General features: G+C 38.7%; 1 protein-coding gene across 4 annotated transcripts in view; it reads left to right on the forward strand.

The window, feature by feature from the left end:
* The window catches only part of DPYD (dihydropyrimidine dehydrogenase), a 558,093-nt gene that overhangs the window by 524,448 nt on the left and 10,432 nt on the right, over positions 1 to 23,213 (forward strand). For all 4 annotated transcript variants that reach the window (XM_043553083.1, XM_037907332.2, XM_043553085.1 and 1 more), the window contains one exon: positions 17,288 to 17,431. In XM_043553083.1, coding sequence (XP_043409018.1) covers positions 17,288 to 17,431 — 144 coding nt within the window. The remainder of the gene's footprint in view (positions 1 to 17,287; positions 17,432 to 23,213) is intronic.

Consider the following 23,213-nt stretch of genomic DNA (forward strand, 5'->3'; position numbering starts at 1 on the left):
CGGGTGGGGAGGAGATCATGATGTGGGGGTTAAAGCCATGGATTGCCTTAATCCAGCTTTGACGTTGGGCCCTGCCTACCCCTGGCTCCTGAAATTGCCCTTTGGAACCATTTGAGGCTGGGCACAATTCAAGCAGTTCCGGATATCCATAGGGGCTATAGGTAAATGTATCGGATCTCTGTAAGATGAAGGGGAAAAAAAAGTCAGACACACAGAAGACATGTATCACCTGTAGAGAGAGAAATTACATCAGCTGAAGTCTTTGTAGAAGTAGTTTTATTGTACATAGCATTAACTTAGAGATTCTGTTCTCAGAAGTAGCAGATTTGTTTTTCTGTTCATCTTACAGCTGCAGTAGCCATGGATGATTTTTACAGAAACCTTAGATTGAATCACTATAAATATCTGGCACAACCTCAAAAAGACAAATTACCTAAAGAAATAAAAATCATTTCATTTTTTACAATTTAAATGAAGATGTGTTTTAAAATACTATGTTTTTGAATATACAAGCACTACAGGACTCCTATGATCACTCATCCAAAATAAAGTGTATTATTTAGGAGCTATTTGAATGCTGACAAGCTGAAGACATGTCTTGTTCTTTTAAACAGTACAAAAAAAATGTACACTCTGGGCTAAATTCTGCTTTTCAGTGTGCAGCTATATAACTCCTGTAATGCAGTCTGCTGGAGCTATGCCCACACACCTGAGGGCTAAACTTAGTATTCTACCATGAGATCTATGGCCCTGATCCTCCAGACTCTTACTCAGGTGCTGAACCTTAAGCATATGAGTAGTCCCGTTGAAATCAGTGGAGGTACTCGTTTAAATTTCAGCCTGTGTGTCAGTGTTTGCAGGAGCCGGGCAGAAGTTATTTTTCTTATACATATATATTGTTTTCTGCTTCGTGCATATGGCTGTTTAATTGCATGAAATACTTCAATGAGCACACATCGCAAAGCAAAGAAGAAAGCAAATGTTTATATATTGTGGCAAACAGCTAATGCTACTGTGGTGGGTCCTGTGCTTTTCCTTGGTGGGGTGGGGTGGGGCGCCACCTCGTGTCCCTGTTCTTGGGTGCCAAGGCCTCCGCTAGTGCCCCGGGAAGACAGGAGGGGAGGGAAGCAGGGAAGGGGTCAGGGTCCACTCCCTACTCTGAGTCCCAGCCTCTTCAGCTCCACGGGCTTCTTACCCTCTTCTCCCTTGGGTAGGGTTACCCTCAGTCCTTGATGCTAGGGGGAGTCTCCCTGCTCTGCTTGGGCAGGGTCTCCTTTTCTCTAGTCCTTTGGTCTTCCACTTCACAGCAATACTCCTCCAAACTCTAGTCATTTCTCTTTCTTCCCCTGTCTGGCTGAAGCAGGGGATTTTTATTAGCTCTCTGACAGGGCCTTAATTGGCTACAGGTACTCCAATTGACCTGTAGTAACCTTTCCCTAGTCTACAGGGAACCAGGCCTTGATCAACATAGGGCTTATATATCTCCCTCCCACTGCTCCCTGGCCCTGCTCTATCACAGTATGTTAATTATTTATACTTAAGGAGTGCATGTCCAATATCTAAGAGAATGGCCTAATATCATAGCATTCTAAAAATGGAGAAACTGAGCCTGATTACATGCCTGCATAACTGTTTACACAAATTTGCGAAGTCAACTAATAAAATATTCAAAACTCATCTCACAGCTATTATAGGAATTGAAAATGTAACTTTTTTGGAATGCACACAAATGTATGCATGTTATATTTATTTTCTTACTCAGATGATTTGCTTGTTAAATTTTTTAAAATCTAGTTCTTCGATTGACTGTCTTCAGTGAAAATCTAATCAAATTAGGATTTTAGAATACGGATGTTGTAATGTCACTTCTAGAAGATAGCTAGATATTCAAAAGAGATTTTGTGGAAGATCTGAAAACTTGATTCTAATATACACTTCTCCGTCTACTTTTGGATTTTATATAGTATCTATCACTTTGGTATCTAAGCATTGGCATCTCAGTGTTAATAGATGGAGATGCAGAAAAAGTTTTTATTCGTTTAATGAATCTGTAACTTTTGTAATGAGTTATGGTTATTTTATTCAGGAGGAATTTTATATAATTATTTTAAATGGTTTGTAGACTATTTATCTTCAGATCTGGTTAGAATTTTTAAGAAATTTAAATTAATCAAGATGGCATTTTGTGTAGTTTTACAGCAAAGAAAATACAATATGACCTAAAAGAGAACTGTTCAGCAGCGAGTCACAAGCACCAGCTGGTTATCCCTTTATATTTGCATTCAGAGGGTATACAAGGTTCTTAGGAGTTGGACCCAGATTATAGAACTCATGCCCAGAAGAGAGAAAAATGGTCATACGTATCCTACTGGCAGAACTAAATGCAAAACTACTTTCCTCAGCTATTTCCTCCACATGTTCTGCAGGTGCACACCAAGCTAATCAAATGGCTTCTCCTGCAAGCAGAGAATAATAGAATCATAGGACTGGAAGGGACCTTGAGAAGTCTTGTAGTCCAGTCTCTGGCACTCAAGGCAGGACTAAGTATTATCTAGATCATCCCTGACAAGTGTTTGTCTAACTTACTCTTAAAAATCTCCAATGATGGAGATTCCACAACCTTCCTAGGCAATTTATTCCAGTGCTTAACCACACTGACAGTTAGGAAGTTTTTCCTAATGGCCAACCTAAACTGCCCTTGTTGCAATTTAAGCCCATTGCTTCTTGTCCTATCCTCAGAGGTTAAAGAGAACAATTTTTCTCCTTCCTCCTTGTAATGACAATTTACGTACTTGAAAACTGTTAGCACGTCCCACCTTAGTCTTCTTTTCTCCAGACTAAGACTCTCTTGTCCAGAGAAGGACAAACGAGGCCTCAGCTGGAATACTGTGTGAACAAACTGGAGAGAGCAACAAAAATGATAAAAGGTTTAGAAGACCTGACCTATGAGGAAATGTTAAAACAACTGGGAAAAGAAGACTGAGAAGGGACCTGGTAACCGTCTTCACACATTTTAAGGGCTGTTATAAGGAGAATTGTGATCTGTTGTTCTCCATGTCCACTGAAAGCAGGACAAGAAGTAATGGGCTTCATCTGCAGCAAGGGAGATTAAGGTTAGATATTAGGAAAAAAACTTTCTAACTATAAGGGTAGTTAAACTCTGGAAAAGGCTCCCAACGGAAGTTGTGGAATCCCCATCACTGGAGGTTTTTAAGCTTAGGTTGGACAAACAGCTGTCAGATGATCTAGGTTTATTTGGTCCTGCCATAGCGCAGGGGGCTGAACTTGATTAATTTCTCGAGATCCCTTCCTAGCCTTCATTTCTATGATTCTGTCAAAAGTGAGGGATACCAATTTTTATTTCCCTGGGAAGACATTCAAACTGTACAGTGGTACCAGCCCCAGAACTACTGAGGAAGTTAAGTAAAGCATATCGGCTTTGATGCCAAGAAGTTTAGCAAATCACTGGAGCTGGAGGACTTAATTCTTATTGGTACTACTAGGGATCATAACTCCCTATGCTTATGCTCATAATAGACATGATCCACCCCACATTGTCATCCAACCCAACACCACATGTTAAGACTAAAAATTTCAAAGGAGCCTAAGAGATTTAGGTGCCCAACTCCCATTGATATTCAAGGGGATTTGGACACCTAAGTCTCTTCGAATCCTTTGAAAATCCCAGCCTAAATACAGTTTAATCGAAAAATTATTATATGTCTTCATTGGTGCTGGAGGGTAATTTCCAGCTCAAGTAGACATACCCACACTAGCTCTGATCAAACTAGTGTGTTAAAAACAGCAATGTGGCTGGGGCAGCAGGATTATGAACTTAGGTGAGAACTCAGATGAGAGTGTCATTGGGTGGCTAGCACCGCAGCTACATGGCTCTTTTTAGCATGCTAACTCGAGAGCTAGCATGATACATCTGCCTGAGCTGGAAATTACACTTCCACCTGTAGCGTAGGCATATCCATAGAGGGAGAGTGGAGGGCTATGTCTTTCTCAAAGGCAAAGAGGAGGGAGGGGGGTGAGAAAATGGAGTTCAGTAGGCAGAGTATTCTGATATAGAGGCAGCCATGTTTGCTGTAGGTATATTGATGAGGAATTCTGAGGACAGTGGAAGTGCAGTCCATTAAATCTTCAGGCCTTCAATAGCATCTGCAGCCTTCCCTGGTGCAGGAGCAAGGGGGCTTCTGATTAAGGGATTCACTGGCCCCATTCTTACTCCTCCCCTCAACCCACTTTATGTGATGGGGCATAGTGAGGTCCTGCAGATTTGGGCTCCACAGTAAACAAAGGGTCCACACTTCCTCCTTGCAGAATGTCTCCAAATTCAGCACTCTCCTCCCCCACACTTCCCCAAACCCAATATTGCAGAACCAGATAACAATACAACAGCATTGTCCTCTGCCTGGCTCCTCTAAATCCATGAAGGGAGGTATGGAATATGCCCCCCATGGCAGAATACAGTGAAAACAAATTAAATCTCTTCATTGTCTTTCATGGCCCACATTCATCCCACAGCGTGCAAGTAGTGAAAGTTCCATATGAGGCAAAGCTTTATCCTGGAATTGGCTTCTTATCCCCTCACCCCTTGTTCCTTGCAAATTTATAATCCCTCAAAAACTAGGGATTTATAATAGAAATCTGATACATAACCTAAATTGCATTGTCAATAAAAATGAATATCTGATTTATTTAGAATAAGCATAAAAAGCATGTACTTGGTGTTAACAATAGCTACTAAAGTACAAATAAACCACATTCAGTTTTAAAATGAATAGGCACTAATTTATCTGTTAACAAAATTAATGTGCTCTTGCACCAATGCATTTGACTCTCATGCAGAATTTATTAGGGGATCCTTATATGAATAAATCTATTAAATGAATGACCCTTTCCCCTTTTACACTAAACAAAAATTAATGTTTAACAATGGATAAATCTCCTCAACATTTAGCTGAAATTGCACATACGGTATTCTAAAGTACTTAAAAGATTTTACTTTCTTCTTGCATTAACTAGGCTTGTTTATAATATATACTATTTTTAAACGGCTCTAAGCACCTTTGACAATTACAAAATACTGAAAAGAATCTTTTTCCTGGTATTCGTAATTAATAATGCAAAACAATTAAACTGAATAATTTGTTCTGACTGACCACTGTATTTATTCATGTTCAACCACATTTGGAAGTTTGAATTCCACAATAAGTCAGCTATATTATAAAACACTATCCATTTGTTCTTTGACCCCAGGGTTACGTTAAGCTGCTTCTTTCCCCATAAATTGCTGGAGGGGGCATACCATTCTGAACCGTGATTAGCACCATACTGTACTTTTTTTTAGAAAAAGTGTAGAATGACTTACAAAAGCTAAACTGACACACAATTGTCTTATATCAGGATATGTTATTGTATTCCAGAAGAGGGTAAGATGGCCTGAAGATAATTCCCAGACTTTGCAATGACAGACATTCTGTGCAACCCCAGAGAAGTAAAAGGGCCTGATTCTCCTCCTGGTGTAAATGAAGGATGTTCTACTGAACTCAGCTATTTTAGACCAGGATAAAAAGGATATAATTGTGATCAGAATCAGTCTCAGTGACTTTATTATGCTTATATAGGGTATCAGTCAGTGCAGCCTTTATCCCAATAACTTCTATTTAGACAAAATTTAATTCCTGTTGTTATCCAATGACTCACTCGTCAGCTGTGAAGAAAGTCACAGCTTTAACCTGTGCAGTAGAATGAAAGAATAGTCAGCCTTTTTGTTCTGGGTGTGTCTATTACAGTGGGGTCAAGGTCCATGCCTGGGGGTCCTGAGTGCTACTGCAATATAAATAATGAAAAACAGAAGGCCAAATCCTTCTGTCCTGACCTAGTACTCTCTTCGTGTAAACTCCCATTTGGAGATGTATGAAATAAATGTTCAATGAAAGGCAAAACTTCAAAATCTGTGTTTTTTTCAAAATTTGTAATGAACTTGAAAATGTGCTTATTTCACTAAAAGGTTTATTCTTCATTTTTTTTTTGCTCAAAAATTGGTCATTTTAGTTCAAATAAAGATATTTCCTAGCAAAAAATTGCAGAAACCAAGCAAATGATTGCTTCAACAGTTCATATTTTATATGATCTATCAAAATAGCCAATTATGTCAATTTTCCCAGGAAACCAATTTTTGTGGGGCATAGAATTGCCCACATGAAACAATAACAACAAAAATCATGGGAAAATGTTCACCATCTTCTCTTAATTCTGCTCCCTCTGCCTTTAATAGGATTTCTGACTAAATAGAGACTATTGGACTTGCCGCTAAATGTCATTCTTAGGGCTTATTTCTGCACGAATGTTAGCATAAAATGTAGATGAGGTCAGATAATCAACTGATGATTAAAATCACCATATTGTCTAGTTTGTGCCTTAAAGACTTTAAAAGACAATGGTAAGCGCCTCAGTCTTAACCATAAGAGTTGTTGTTTATACTAGGACTCTTTTGTCTGCAGTGAATATTTTACATTTAAATTAGAAATCTGTAAAGTAGAGGTAGAAGGATTACTGTGTATGAGAGATGAATAAGGAGAAGCATTATAGCCTGTGCAGTAAGCAGGATAAGTACAGCAGTTTATCCAGCATAAGAGATGGATTACAATGATTCTGAAGTGGAAGAAGGTTTACTTAGGAATTATTAGTAATGGTTTGCATTTAAATAGTCTATTAGTATTATATTATATATAGAGAGAGAGAGAGTGTTATATAATCTACCAGGAAAAAGTGGAGTTTAATTCTAGATGTGCTGAGGTGCTTTGCTGTTTACAGTCTTGGCCAAATCATTCCACTACACACACACACACACAAAAAAAAAAGCCACACACATTCAGGGAGGAAGAAACGATGGTCCCCTCGTGGAGTTTCCACCAGATTGTTCTTTAAAGTTGAAATGGTACACTCCACCTCAACCACATACAAGTCTTATCTACACCAGGGAACATATCTGTCACTGAACATAGATTGTCACTAGCTACATTTGTAGCTATACCATGTTCAGCAATAGTTCAACTGTTCTTGACACCCCGGTCAGCCATGGATTCTTTGCCTAGTGTAGTCAAAGCCATATGGAATGGCCCTCAGAACATGTGGATTTCACGGGGTCTGCCAGAGGCCCAGGGACATCTTTATAGATGCTCTCCACTGCCTCAGTCTTCTTGTTCCCTTGACAGAATGGTTCTGGTGCAGCTGTACTTACAAGGTTTCTGCTGTAGGAGGAGCTTCATGCAAAAGTTAATACATTTTGAAATTGTATTAACTTTTGTATGGATTCTCAGATTTCTGAGGGAAGAGACTGGTCCCCCCAGTCCTGCTTTCAAACAGCTTCATGATTGTACAGTATGCTCTTCATGGATCCAGGGACAGGGCATTATGATGTATCAAAGTCAACTCTCCCCGACTTTGTGCAGCCACAGTGAGATTGCACATATGGGTGACTTCCTGACCCCTACCCATATGCAGATCTTTGGGAAAGATTTGGGGCCAGGCTGCTGCCACATCAACTCAAGGGCTGGAAAAGGTCACCAGAGGCGACCCAACCTGAGCCCAAGAGCGTAGGGTTATTTTCCAATCCATTCCAATTGTGACACATAATCATGTCCCACTGGATTCGGGACAGGTTACAGAACTCTATAACAACTATCATTTGCATACATGAACTGCCCAACGATGATGTTCAGTAGGTCATTGGTGAACACATTAAATAAAGTTGGTGCCAGCATTGAGCCTTACAGGAGTCCATTCTTCTGGAATCTCAATGGTAAAATGCTAGTATGTTCTCGTGATCACCCTTCGGGGAAACTAAAACTCCTACCAGCTAACCAAATCTACTGGATCCCAGTTATTGTGGGCCTAGACAAGGAAATTTCATGATTGACAGTGCTCCAAACAGAACTGGCAGTATCAGCATGGATATGTGTCTTTTGCCAATAGACATAAAGAGATTTTTACTCTGATTTACCACTTTCATACTGTAATTGGTCTGAAGCCTGTTTGGAAAGGGCCCAGAATACTCACAGATATTAGGTGCTGCTGGAGTTAGTAAACTACCATCTCCTCAGTAAATTTGCTTCAGAAAGGGAAGGTTAAAGCCATGACAGTTGTTAGTTTTATAAGGGTGCCCATCCCTGTGGTATCTGAACATCAGACTTAATGACCAGGGTGGCAGGTAGGGCAGTCAAAAGTGTATAGTAATTATTGTTTTTCATTTGGCAGTGCAGTTTACCACATCGATATCACCAGCACATAAGCCAGGTGTGCATATGTGTAGTATGTATCCCATCCAAAAAAATTTGAATCTTGGGTTAATGGATTTTTTTTTAGGTACAAATAAATGATAAACTGGTATTTACACAAAGCTTTCCCAATTCTAAGGCACAATTGATCTGTGTTTATTGAAAGAAACCACTTGAATACAGTTGTGTTTGCTAGCCTGTCAGGTATTTATTAATAGACATTCTGCTGTCATCCTTGTTACAGTGCTGCTTAGCTGACAGAATTTCATCAGCATAAATGGGTGGAGAGTCCTTTTCTTACATGTCCAACAAACTAGAGACAAAGTGCCTGCCAATATTTTAATTTCTTTTTCATGTTCTGGTTAGAGAGTGAGAAGAATGCTTTCACTCCACAGTATCATGAATATGATAATCTATGGAAATCACAGAAAGCAGGTACTTAAGTTAAGCACATACTGTACTACAGGAATCCCTGATGAATTCAAGTCTCTTCTGTTTAGAGAAGATGTTGTTGTCTATTAAATGACAGAATGCCAGATGTTCATGAAGTAGCACAGTAATGTGCTCAAATCTTTATCTTCTGCTCCTCCTCCCCCCTCCGCCCCCTTTGAAGGTAAGACTTTTGCATCCATGTTATTAAAGCTTTTGATTGTAAGCACAGAAGTTTGCTATGTTAGCTCCTTTTTTATCTAATGAATATTTCATGCTAGAGAAACTTTATGCTGTGGAACATAAAGATTTTGCTGCACTACAGCAACCAGGAATCCTATAATCTTTCACTTTTCTCTATATAAAGTGGTGTAAAAACAAAACAGCTGAGTCACAACAGAGAGAATAACTGGCTAGTGATGTCTAACTCATGGAGAAAATGCTGGCAAAGATTGAAAAAACAGGATACAAGAGAATAACTGTATGCAGTTATTTAAAATAGCAGCTATAGCACCCATGCACAAAAGTGGTGCTATATACATCATCGTGAGACCATGATAATGTGGTTTCCTAAAATACAGACTGAAGTGGCATTTAGTCTTGTGTCCAGATCTCAGAATTGTAGCGGATGGGGGGTGAGCTCACCTGCTTGTGATAAACATGGTTTAGAGAACAGACAAAATGGAATCCACACAACGTTTAGAGAATAGAGATTACAAGAAACAAGCATCTGAGGAACAGTTGTATAGTATTTGGAAAGAAATGATGACAAAGCAGATAAAACAAAGGTACAAAGAGAAAACTCAAAGAATAACAGAATAACTAAAAGGCATAATACTCTGTAAAGAATTTCAGAATGCCTTTTCTTCTGTCTTTTATTCTGAAAATAATTTCTTCCTCCAAGAGGACAGTAGTCTAAATGAAGATTCAGCATAGAGAAACAGGGCAATGAGAGTGTGTGAATTGCTGAATTCAAAGGGACACATTTTCTGCTCTGCCCAGTACTGCTTTGCATCATACGGGTAAGGAGCTTACAAAGGAGCTGTTTGCAGCACTGTGCTGGCCCTGGCCTGGACATTGCTTAGAGCAGCTTTGGGCATCTAGTCTATAGCACCAAGGAGCTGTCTGTCAGTTGGAGATTGCTGAAGAGCAGCATGCTCCTGCCATGCCTTCTTGACTTGCCTCCTGCACATTTCCTATGCTTATCTGAGGCTAGGGATGGATTGTATGAGCTGGCTATGCGGACCCTACACAACTCTTATGCCAGATGGATAACACCTCTGTTCTGTGGGAGTCCCCAGCTGTGGTAATTCAGCCAGTTGATGGTCCTTTTCCACTGCCAGATAAAAGGGCCACGGCTTTTAAGAGAATCTAGTCCAAAAGAATAAGAATTAATATTAATCAGTTTCATTTCTTCCATTGTCATTGATATTTGGTGTTCGTTAGTTGTGCACTTTATGAGCTTACCAAGAAAAGTCCATGCAAAATGTTCTGTGTATGCACAATATGTCATTTTCAAAGGCTCAGAACTCAGACCCTGCAAAACCACTTTTCACTAGAACTCTCAAAGATAGTTTGTCTCAGTGACAACTCTTCCTGTGACAAATTACAACTTTCTACCCATAGCTCTTTTGGCTTAACAGCTTTTTCCAAAAACATCAGAAAGCTGTTTTTATACTGGGAGATGTGTCTGTTTTCATGTTCTTCCTTCTTGGAAATAATGGAACCACTTTTCTCACATTTGGGGGGGAGGAAGGAGGGAAATCATCTTCAGGCAGACATCAATCCAGGAAAAATTTTACCATACAGGGCAGATGTTTTTGAAAGTTATGAGAGTCTGGAAATGGGGTTAGAATGGAAAATATTATGCAGCCTTAATTATCGTCAAGGTCTGGAGTACTATGCAACATGTTAGACTTAAATCATGTGGTAAGGACTGCAGCCATCTTAAACGCACATTGCCGTGAAGGAAACAGTCTAAGCGGTTTTCAAAAGCAGCTGGAGGAAACAATAAAACTGAAACCAGGTTCACTGGTAAAAATTTGTGCATCAGGCATACAAAGTTTCCACATGATCAAGTGGGAGACAGACAATCTTAAAAACTTTGTGCTGTGATCCACAGAAACCTGATTTACATTTTAATGAATCCCCTGGTGGGGGCAGCTGCCTAACTAGTTGAAATTTTAATGGTTCCCATGGCTCCCTTCCCTTCTGCTCCAAGTTTATTTGCCCACAGCCTTTCCTAACTCCTCTGGTAACCCTCTCCCCAATCTGGTCAAGAATCTCCATAGCTCCAACTCGCTTAGCTTTCTCTCCCCCAGCTGCCTATCTCACTAAGCTCCCAAAGCCAGGCAGAAGCCTTCACAGTTGCAGATCTGCTAAGAGTCACAGGGGGGAAACTCTGCTCTTTTACTGGTCCACAGGTAAAATAGGTGTTTGTGGAGCCAGTGCAGTTAAGATCAGTTGAACCCCTGCCCGTAAGAAGGTGGCCAGGTGTGCTGGCCATCTGTGTTTTCCTTGCAGCTCTCATGGAGGAAGCAGAATTTCCCTTCTCTGCTTCCCTCTCTGTCCTTTCAAGGACTGCATTCTGGGAGCAGCTGCAGAGGACTCAGTGAGGGAAAGGACTCAACAAAGCAACAGGCAGGCAGAAAAGCAAATTGGCAGGGAGAGAAACTCAAGAACCAGAGAAGGCAGCATTTTGGTTGATTTATAGAGCGCTGCCAATGATTTATGCAGTGACTTTACAGAGAGAAGATTTATATAGCCATTTGCATAGCTATGTAATTGCAAAGTATGGGCGACCACGTTCCTGTAGTTGTCACTACCACTCCCATATATTTTTCTCTTTAAAACCATGTTGACTGTTTCTGCTATTCTAGCATTTCAGCAGATGTGATGCTTTTATTTCTTTGGTTGTCATGCTCTCTCTCACCAGTTTTGCTAAGTGCAGAGTAATGTGTACACTTGAAAAAATATAAAATATACTAAATAAGACAATTTGACTTCAATTCTGCTTCCAGATACACGGAGATTCATCACTGGGTATCATGTAAAATCATTAGAACTTATAAGTGCACAGGGTGAATTTACAAAATAAATGGCTATGTGCCTGCATATCTAAGAACAAGACCCTCATGTCATGGAAATTGGATAAATGAAGTTATGTCTGACATGGAAAATGTCTTCAGTCATGATGGAAAAAGGTTTTGTAAAGAGCTGTGACAAACCCCTCTTCCCCCTAAATCACCAGATGTTTACATAACATCTATATAAATTTGAGGTCTTTCCTCTACTGTTCCCTATTAGAATCCTATTTATGAAAACAATTATTTTTCAGTGTTCTTTTTATATTAAGAAAATATGAGTAGGATACAAATATACCAGATCCAGCACAGTTCTTTAAAATGTGGTTATTTTTATTTGTATCATAGTAGTACCTAGAGGTCCCAACTGAACTCAGGGCGCACTTGTACTAGGTATTGTACATGCACATAGCAAGAGACACTTGCTGCCTTCATGAGTTTATAATCTAAACAGACAAGACATAACAGAAGCACAGAGAGGTGAAGTGATTTGCCCAAGGTTACGCAGTGGGTCACTGGCAGAGTTGGGAATAAAATCTGGGTCTTCTGACTCTCAGTCCAGTGCGCTGTCCACTAGATCATGGTGTCTCCTCTCCATTTAGGCTACTTGCTGCTTCTCCTGTCAACATTATGGCCATTTAAAATGTAAGCTACCCACTGCCTTTTACTGTTAGGGAACGAGCACTTTTTCTAGTTCATAATATGCTCGATTACCTTTAGATTGAGCCATGAATACATTATAGTCAAAACAAACTTATTCACCTTAAAGCTTTGCTGGCTTAAGGTTTCATTGTTGATTCATTATGTTGTCAGTTCTCTATTGGCAGTGTAATGCTTTTTATATCTGGATAGAGACAGTTTTAGTGGGAGATACGGTTATCTTTAAATGAGCAGGATTTACCTTCTCTGGTGAGAACAAATTCATCAATGATGAATCCCTATAGAAACTACTGAAACAAAAATCACAATGCTGCTAGAGACTTGTACTGTTCATCAGTTACAATGCAGCTTTTGGAAGTCTTTAGCAAGAAGTTTTTCCTTTCTTTAAAAATGTACAGCATAATACTTCCAGCGCCTTGTTTTGGATGGCAGTTACAATCTTACGGTATGAAAATAATGAACTGAGATTTTGAATACCTTTTACTGTCCCTTTTTGCTCCCCTTCCCCCCCCCTCCCCCGCCCCACTGCCGATACCCCCTACAGTAGAAATAAACTATCTACAGAGGCAAAAATATGTTCTAACAGATGTTAAATCCAGTGATTGCACATCCATGAAACAATTCAAATATTCACACTGAATCTTTTTTTCTGTGTAGGTATTAATGTAAAAAATATCCTGATCTGTAGGGAGTTTAGTTACACTTTTATTTTGGAAATTTAAAAAATATCTCAAAACATATATTCAAGAAATCTTGGGAGAAATTTCAAAAGCACCCAAAGGATTTAGGAGCACAAGACCAAGTGAATGTGCTTTCAATGAGACTTGTATTCCTAAACACCTTGTGGGTTTTTTCAAAATCCCCCTCTAAGTGAAGTGACAGCTTTAATGAAATCACCATCTTAAATATCCAGCTTTCCAGTAGTTAATTCAACAGCTCCATTTTTAGCATATCTAATAATTCAGTTCAATAAAAAATTACATACTGCCTCAAATAGCATTCCAAGCCAAGCTGTCTGAAATGAAAGCATTGAAAGATCAGCAGCCTTATCACCTTTCTGACTGTCTGTACACTACTTGCAAGAGAAACCCTATATAAACCACTTCCTGAGTTCCCGAGCTATGCAGTGAGGTGTTGTTTATAGTTAAAAGAAATACTAATTTTACTCTCTCAGAATATTAGCAAAAGTAACATTTTCAGATGGAAATTGTCTCTGGCTGACTGGGGAAAAAATCAATCATAAAACATTTTTGATAAAATTTGGTTTATCTGTTGTGAGTTACCACCGGCCCTAAACTGAAATGATCAGTTTTTCCTTTTAATATTTAACACATCAGTAGAAACATCCTCATGGCATGAGTGAAATTAGACCCATTTCAAAATGGCCTCTCTCCATTCTACCCAGCAACTATGTAAATTGTAGTGTTTGAAACTTTCCATGTCAAAACTGATTTGTGCATTTCTTTGATGAAGAAAGGCTTTTGCCTCAATAATTCACACTTCTCTAATTTGCACCCTTAATTAATCACACAAACTGTGGACTTTCCATTTTCAACAAAATTATTATTTTATATATTTATACTTCATATTTTAAAATGTATTCTCACAGGTCCTGTCTTTAAGCTTTTGGAGCGTGTCAAATATTAAAAATATGCAAAAGTAAAAGTTCAGGATCAACAACACAAAGATTTGCTCATCATCCCCAAAGATGATCCGATTTTAGCAGCCGTCCATCATCAGAACAACAAATATTCATCCCTGAGACTGCCACTTCACTAAAAACCTGACAAAATAAATTAGACTTACAACATGCCCTTAAAGTCAGAAGATTGATTCCTTAACTGTACAAAGGAAGAATCAAGAGCCCTTCCCAAAAATGCTGTCTCATCAGTCCCCTTCCCTTTTCATTCATAAGGTTTTAGCTTCAGCACCACCAATGCATCAGTAGTATATAGAGGAGCGGCAGGCTCTCAGTTACACAGGTATTACATCATTTATAGAGGTCAAAACCAATGCCTTAAATTCCTTCTGGAAACTAATCAGAAGCCAGCACAAGACTGTTTCAAAAATTTCTGAAGGCCATAGTTGTACTTTTCTAGCTGATACAGCCTGACAATACTGCAAGAAAAGTTTCTGTCATCATTTGCCCTACTGAGGCTATGGTATCAGCCTTGGGTCTTTTCAATTTGCAGACAGCCCCATGTTCATTGCTAAGAATAAGGGATCTTTCCATGATCTTTGGAGCCCATTGTTTAGATGGGAAGGATGCAAACTCTCCCTTCCCCAGCACTATCTGTTCAGGTTGTCTCTATTCTGAACAGGCCTTCTTTTACTTTGGTGTATATTACTCCTAAGGGAATTCTGTGCCACTGCACAATTTAGAATTTTGCAGAAATTAATGTTGTGCTCACAGAATTTCCCTTTTTCCCCCGTAGAAATGGGCTGCAGTGGTGCTGGCCACCACTAGGGGCTGCTGGACCTGGCAGAGCCCCGCTCGCGAGTAGGAGACACTATCAGGGTGGGGGGTGGGGGAGGAGGAGCTGGAGGGTTCCTGGCAGCTGCAGTTCCCAGCATTCCCTGAAGGAAGGAGATGGTGGCGCGCAGAAAATACCGTGCAAGCCCGGGACCCAGCATCAGGCTGTTTCTCCCTCTGGATCCCTGGGCTCTGGGGAGTAGGAGGTCTGAGTGTCTGGGCCGGGGAGGGCCCCTCACTGGGCTCAGGCAGGTAGGGAGTATGAGTGGCTGGGCTTGGGGGGTGGGAGGACACGACTGGGCCCTGTGGTGGAGGGGGCAGAGAAACAGGAACTGGGTTGTTATAGGGGTTTCTTTAACCCTTAACTCCTGGGGGAATTTTTGTGTGTGTCTGTATTGTTATCATACTTGCTGACAGGTATTTTGAAATAAATTACCAAAATAATTGAAACTGGGGTGATTATATAGTGTTATTTTGACAAATAGCATTTGCAGAATTTTTAATTTTTTGGCGCAGAATTCCCCCAGGAGTAAATATTAGTTCTGTTCTTACTTCTGCTTGCAGAAGTTTATACAAGTTAATTGTAAAACATTCCTCACTCTTTTTACTCTCCAAAAATGGGACTCCTGTGTTTTTGGCATCTGTAAAGAAAGGGAAATTATTTATCTACAATTCTGCTTCTTTGAAGTTGCCATACACATTTTCTGCTCTTTCACCCACCTCCCCTCAAAGTTAGAGTTTCTGTTTTGTAGGGGTTGTCAAGCCTCAGTTTATTTCCATTCTTGAGATGATCTCCATCTCCTGAATTCTGGAGAATGCACACAATGTGATTTACATAAATGTGATCTTTAAGAGGACTCTTGCTTCCAGCACACTTGAGAAATGAGAAGGTTCCAGGAGAACAGAAAATACACTTGTGCCAAACTGCCAGTTAGCAGACTTAGAGTGCCAAAAACCAAACAGCTTAGGGAGATCCACCCTTTGTCACTTGAGGAAGCTGACGCCCCATAAGTGGGACTCCTGTGTGGAAGTAATTACTGGTGAGGAACTTTTCTATGTAAATACCAGCAGGGGAATAGAATAACTGTTAATATTATTTTTAATTAAAGTATTTAAAAATTATTCAGAGGACACTACCGAAAAGGTACTGTGTCAAACCCTGGAATGTTTTTTAAAAATGTATTCTAAAAATTCATGTTGACGTTGTCCCTTTAAATTTATTGTGATGACATTGTTTCCAGTTGGACATGCTTGACATGCTGAAATTATTACAATGAATTAATGCTCACGATAACAATCTAGGATATTTATCCCCTGCTACCAAATACTAATTACTGTAATATAATTGCACTTAGGCTAGACTCTGAGCTTAGTTTATTCACTCCATTTAAATGCGCTCAAATAATAAAAAAAACTAGTTTTCCCAGGGCTCATTCTGTTTCATAAGTAGGAACCAGGTTTTTCAGTTATTTTTAATTCACAGCAATTTACTCGGTCACGCGGACTTAGTAAGCAGTAGTTTTCCAAATCTCTACCATCTAGACAAATGATTGTGGGTGAGAGGGTCTCTAGTAATCTTCTGAAACTTGAACCAGCAGTTCTAGGCTGTTGGCTGAGACAGAACATTTTGGCATTCAGAGATGTCTTCCAGCAGCAGTGTTTGTCTAAGCAAGCCCAGACATTAAAGTACCTAGAAGAGAGTGAGGACTGTGAATAGAGGTAGAATTATGAAATGAATAAAATTAAATCATCTTAGTGTTCACTTGGCATTTGTTAGCATTACTACAACAGGCCCAGATAACTTTGAGGCATCATATCACAAGGATCTGTGTGTGCTTTATAAAGTCAATGGGCACATCCATGTACCTTTAAAACTATAGTTAGTATAATAGGGTATCATAGTGGGTGTAATATTGAACAATGGTGGAGTTCCTTAAGCTGATCTTTACTTTTATGATTATATAATATATAATACATATCTTTCCATGTACTGTAAGAATAAAGTTGAGTTTGAATTATTTATACAAGGTGATCAATATTTATATATGTACAATACAACTGCACCATGGGAGGTTGGGAGTTTGTTGAATGTTGTCTGCAGTACAGCCATTTTTTTGTTACAGTGTATTATGATTTTAATATTCAAACTCTGTTATTGTTTTGAGGTCAGATTTTGAAGTTATGTCTCAGTTTTATTCATTTCTTAGTAAGAATCCCATCAACTTCAATGGGAGCCTTCCTGAATAAGAAATGAATCAACGCTCAGCAAGACCTTGGGATTTGGCCCTTTGTTAATATTCATTTATGTGTTTTATATACTTGCTAAATAGCATATTTTCTGGTTTTCAATTTAGAAACTGCCTAGTTTTGGACCTTACCTTGAGCAGCGCAAAAAGATAATAGCTGAGAACAAGATTAAACTGAAGCAGAAAACCACAACTGTTGTACTGCCTGAGAAAAAGCATTTTATTCCCAAGAAGCCCATTCCAGCAGTCAAGGTAACAGAATTAAATAAATATATTTAATAGTGATCAGCCACCGCACTGCTGATGCAAACAATTATTATTGGCTGTTGAGTTGGTTATTGTGTTTGTAAGCTTGTTATACAACATGAAATAGAGTGTCAAGAAAAAGACAACCAATTTTCCTACGCAGGCTCTCAGAGCTTTTAAACAAAGTTGGTGGGAAAAGAGTTGTGTTTCACATGTAGAAGTGTGTGTTCTTCTCCCTAATAACACTTGTCAAATTCAACAGGCATCTGGGAAGCAGAACAAAAAAGGTGCATGTGGGGAGAAGATTGTATTTTGAGGAATAAATGTAAGGTAAAAATGTTCAAAAGTCTCCATTAATTCTGGATGCATCCATTTTTGGCGGCTCAATTTGAGACACCTAGATCTCGATTTTTAGAGGTGCTAAGTGCCCACATCTCTCACTGATTTCAATTGAAATAGCAGGTGCTCAGCATGTGTAAAAATCAGGACCTAGGTTTTCAAGTTGGATACCTAAAACTTGAAAATTTTGGCCTAAGTGATTTCTCTGATTTCTCCTAAGTCACAGAGTGACTCAGCGATAAAGTCAAAATAAAGCCTCAACTCTCAGGTCTCATATGTCACAACCTAATGTTCATTCCTATATACCTGAGCTCTCCCTGCTCCTTCCCCACCAGAATAATGACACAGTAGCCAATAATTCCAGTAGGGAAATTATAGAAGATAAGTGTTCTAAGGCCACTTCATATTGCACTCAGACAGACCCAAGGGCTAAAAAGAAAAAAAAAATCTATCTCGATCAGTGCAGCCTCCCTCTATGATACGAAATGAAAATGACTTCTGCTAACCCTCCTGATCACATAGAAGAATTTCAGTCAATCAAGGACAAAGGAGAAATACCATGTGACTTTCATCATGTGACCTCGTCTCTGTGAACTAACCCACCAAATGAAGCTTGAACTTGAAATACACCACAAATGGTGGTTTAATAAAATTTATAGCTATGCAGAGAGAGGGAAAAGCTTTTGCAAAAAGTTTGCAAATACACATAATATTCAGAGTTTGCCAACACAGCTAGAAGTCAAAAGTAGGATAATTTTGAGCACTTCTGCATCTTGTGTCAAACAGGTTGCACGGCTCTATTGACCTCCACTTCTTTTTTGGTTTCATTTTGAGTTAGATCAGTAAGTGGATAGGAGGCCCACTATCCTCACCCAGGGTGCTGCAGTCAGCCATATATGACTCAGTTATGATATTCTTTCCTTTCTTCTGGTATTGAACCAGTGCTCCAGAATAGTGTTCAGACACTGTGCTGCTGTGACTGAAAAACTAATGTGGTCATTAAAAGATCCCATGTAAAAGTACTGGTGTTATTTCTGATTTCTTGGCCAAAATTCTAATATGGAGTATTTACAATCTGCCAAATTCCGCTTTTTGCCCCCACCCCATAATTTAAATTTGATGTGATATTCATCTCCTGACTCACAACATTGTGCAGTTTGGTTGTGTGCTTATTAACAGCACGCAGAGATGGCTGTATTATATTAGTGGATGAAGTGATTCCTACATACCTACATAGAGAGAGAAAATGAGGGCCATAGAAATAGGCATACTGGATCAGACCAGTGGTTCATCTAGTCCAGTATCCTGTCTTCAACAGTGACTGGTCCAGATGCTTCAAAGGAAGATGCAAGAAAAACCATAGTGGACTATTATGGAACAAACTGCATAGTGAAGTTTCTTTCTAACTGTTCCTTATCAGATCTATGCCCTAAAGAATGAGGATTTATATCCCTTCTTAAACAAACTCTGGATGTTCTCATTGTCCATCTTATGTCTAATCCTTTTCTGAATCCTACTGAGGCACTGATTTCAATGATATCTTGTTGCAATGAGTTCCAGAGGTAAATTGTGTTTTTAAGAAGTATTTGATCAATTTTTGATTTTGTTCTCTTTCAATTTCATTGATTGTCCATGTATACAGTTTTGCTGATTTATACATTTCATTATTTTGTACATCTCTTTCACTGCTCCTCCTTTTTCCTTGGCCATAACATCTTTCATTTTCTGTTTCTGAATCTACTCTGTTTTTAACATAACTTTTTAAAGATGGGATTGCTGGAACTAAACTGGTTGTTCTAGGGCTTTGTATACTATTGATTTGTACAATGGTATAATTGTAATATTGGTCATGTTTTCTTCTGTTCTGTTCTCTATGTATCCTAACATTCTGCTTGTTTTTTGAGCACCATGACATACTGAACAGAGGTTTTCATTAAGCTGTCTACATTCATGCCTAACTCATTTTCCTGAGTGGCTTCAGTTAAATTATATCATCTCAACTGGCATAAGTAGTTCAGAGTATTCATTCTGATGTGTATTATTAGCTTTTGCCAACATTGAATGTTACCTGCCATCATGATGCCCATTTACCTAGTTTTGTAAGGTAAATCTGAAGTATTTCAGGGCTTCTGTAATATTGTCTAATCTAAACGCAATGCAGATTTTGCCAGCTTACTGTTCATCCTCTTTTCCAGAGTACTGCTAAACATATTAAACATCACCAGTCCTAGAACAAAACCTTGCAGCATCCCCTTGTGTTAACCTTTTATCATTTTGAAAATTGATCATTTTATTTCCATTCTTTATTTTCTGCCTTTTAGCAAGATTCTAAGCCATCGCCAGGACTCCGTATTTTCCACAATAGTATCTAAAACAGACTTTCTGAAAGTCCAAATAAAAGTTGCCGACTGCTTCTCCTTTATTCTCTACTTTTGTTGGCATGCTCAAGGAATTCTAATAGATTCAAGAAGCACAATTTTCCTTTACACATATTGTCTTGTGTCTATCATATCATTCTAAGTTGTTGGCTTTTTTGTTTGTTTGTTTGAATTCATAATCTAGTTAACAAATCAATCAGTTGACTTGCTTTACCACAGTAAACCTTACAGATTTGTAAATCACGGAGCAGCCCTTCTTGAAAAGACAGATGCAACATGTGCTATCTTTCAGTCTACTGGCTGATTTTCATGAGATTGCATATTTTTGTTAGCAGCTCAAGCTCACCCATCAGAACTCTCGGGTGTAGCCTTGAGGTCCTGGTGTCCAGTTCCTCTTTCATTTATCAGTTTGTTCCAGCTTCTCTTTTGATACTTCTATCTCTGACAGCAACTCACTTTCATTATCAGAAGGAATAGGTATCTCCCCAGCATCTTCTGTGGTGAAGACTAATGCAAATCATTTAGCTTCTCAGCAATGTACTTATTCTCTTTAATTACTCCCTAATAGCGGGACTCCCCTGGAGTGACTGATTCTTTTTACAATCTATGGATGTATAGGTTGTAAAGCACTCAAATGCTATGATCATGAGAACTATACAAATGCCTATACAGAAATAAATAACTTATTTGGGATCCCTCAGGATAAATATTGTTATATAAACATAAGAATGCGTTATGAATACATTTATTGCTTGATGTTGAATCATTTTCTTCAGTGCTTACTTCATCATCACCATCATGTCTCACAGATTTGAGAACCTGTTTAGCCTTTTCGTAGAATAGGCTTTATTTTTCTCTTACACTAATTTAGCACCCACCAGTCTTCCACATTATATACTCCAGACTTTTACTCTGTGTCCCCCTACTCTCTGTTGCTGTTGACGTGTGAGTGCTCAAAGAATCTAGCTGATGAACCTTTCATTCACTTGTGTAATATGCCAAAATGGCTCTCTAGATCTGAAAATAAACAATAAGATCACAGACATATGTGCTCTCTTTGGATTTCATCTAGGAGACATAATACTAGTATTGTGCACTGTCCTGTAATAAAAGGATTCCTTTCAATGTATGTCCCTCATCTCTTGGGCACATTGTGTTTTACAATGTAATCTGTGTGAAACAAGCGACAAAGAGAGACAGCCAGTCAGCAAACCCAACAGTAAACCAAGCATGAACTGTGAATTTTATTTTAAAATACAGTTTTGCTAATATGGTTAATGAAAAGCTAATCACCTAAAAATACTTTACAAGTTACCATTTAAAATGCAGTTATAGTAATAAAAGTCACTGTGTAAAACCAACACCATCTTACTCAACAGAACTGCTCCTTGTGTGTATTCAAAATCATATCTATTTACTTTCATGACAAAATGAGTTTTAACTGTTTTTACTCTTGTTAGCACCAGTAAGTCAATAGCTAATGGATTCTACTCTGATTCACTTCTAAGCAATAGAATTGCTCATTAATTGCAGTTGCCGAACCAAATTCTGCTCTCAGTTATACCTGTGCATCCCTATTGATGAGAACAGGGCTGCACAGGTAAAACTGAGGGAAGAATTCAAAACCAGTGTGATTGCATATAGAATAATTAAGGACAGAATTTAGCTTGCCGGATTTTATTGCTGGTGGTAATGCACAAGCAAGAAAGAACACAGCTTGACTTTCAGAACCTGCCCTGTGTTTTCAGGGCTGGTAATTAGCAAAAACATCATCATACTGTAAACTGCGAAAATTTAATCTGGAGGCCATTGAGAGACAATAAACATGGAACCCCTTGATGCCATTTTAGAGTCATTTTTTTGGTGTGTAACTGCACTTTAAACAAAAAAGCCAGCTATTTTTTGCTGTACTGTTTTTTTTAAACATTTACTTTTTGATCCAAGCAAGAAGCTCTGAGGTATTTTGAGACATTGCACCTGTAAAACATCATGTAAGTACTATCAGTGTTTCTTTACTCATCTAAATATACATGGCACTTTACCGCTAAATAAAGACAAAGATCTTGCTCTAAAGATGGCACTAATAAAAAAAAAAGAACCATCCAATGGTATAAAAAAATAATTTTCACAATATTTTGGAGCCACAACAATGACTCTTTACAGTTTGTAATATACAGTTTGACACAGCATATTGTGGTAAACATCTCCTCCTCATAGTTGAGATGCTAAATTCCCACCTCAGTGTATTCATGTGTGCTGTAAGAAGCAGCATGGGAGTTTGCTAAAAGTTTGAAAACTTAGCACAACACACACCATTTTTTAATTGTCATCTCTGGGGAAGATTCCTTAAGCTTAATTTATTCCATATACTTATAGGAATGCCTTGTGTTCCTAACACTGGACTATTATGATCATCTAATCTGACCTGCTGCATAACACAGCCCATAAATTTACACAAAGTATTCTTGCATCAAGTCCATAAATGATTCTTGAACAAGAGCATAGCTTTCAGATAGACGCCAATCTTGATTTAAAGCCTTCCCATGTTAGAAGAATCCACCACATCCCTAGGTAAATTGGTCCAGGTTAATTATGCACGCTGTAAAAAATGTGCACCCTATTTCTGGTTTGAGTTTGTCTAGCTTCAGCTTCCAGCCACTGGATCTTGCTATACCTTTGTCTGCTAGAATCGTCTACCCTCAGAAATCTCTCTATGTCGATACACAAAGACCATGAGCAGTCAATGGAAAGCTGCATCACTTATATGATACACTGGTTTTATATAATTTCAGCAAACTCTAAAATGAAGATGTAAAATTTAGTACACAGAGACACCATGTGGATTCATGACACACAGTGGAGGATTTTGCATCTATTAGTCAATGAAGAGATCACATAGTATCTAATATTGCGATAGACCAATTGATTACACTATTTAAAACTGTGAGAGGTATAATACGAACAAGTGCATATGTACTCTTTAGCAAGCATGGATCTGATTCCTTGGTCTCTGCAAGATTCCCAAACTGAATTCAGTAGCAACCTGGAAAATGCACACACTCTCTTCTTTC

Source organism: Chelonia mydas, chromosome 8 (genome assembly GCF_015237465.2).
Source record: "Chelonia mydas isolate rCheMyd1 chromosome 8, rCheMyd1.pri.v2, whole genome shotgun sequence".
Taxonomy (NCBI): domain Eukaryota; kingdom Metazoa; phylum Chordata; order Testudines; family Cheloniidae; genus Chelonia; species Chelonia mydas.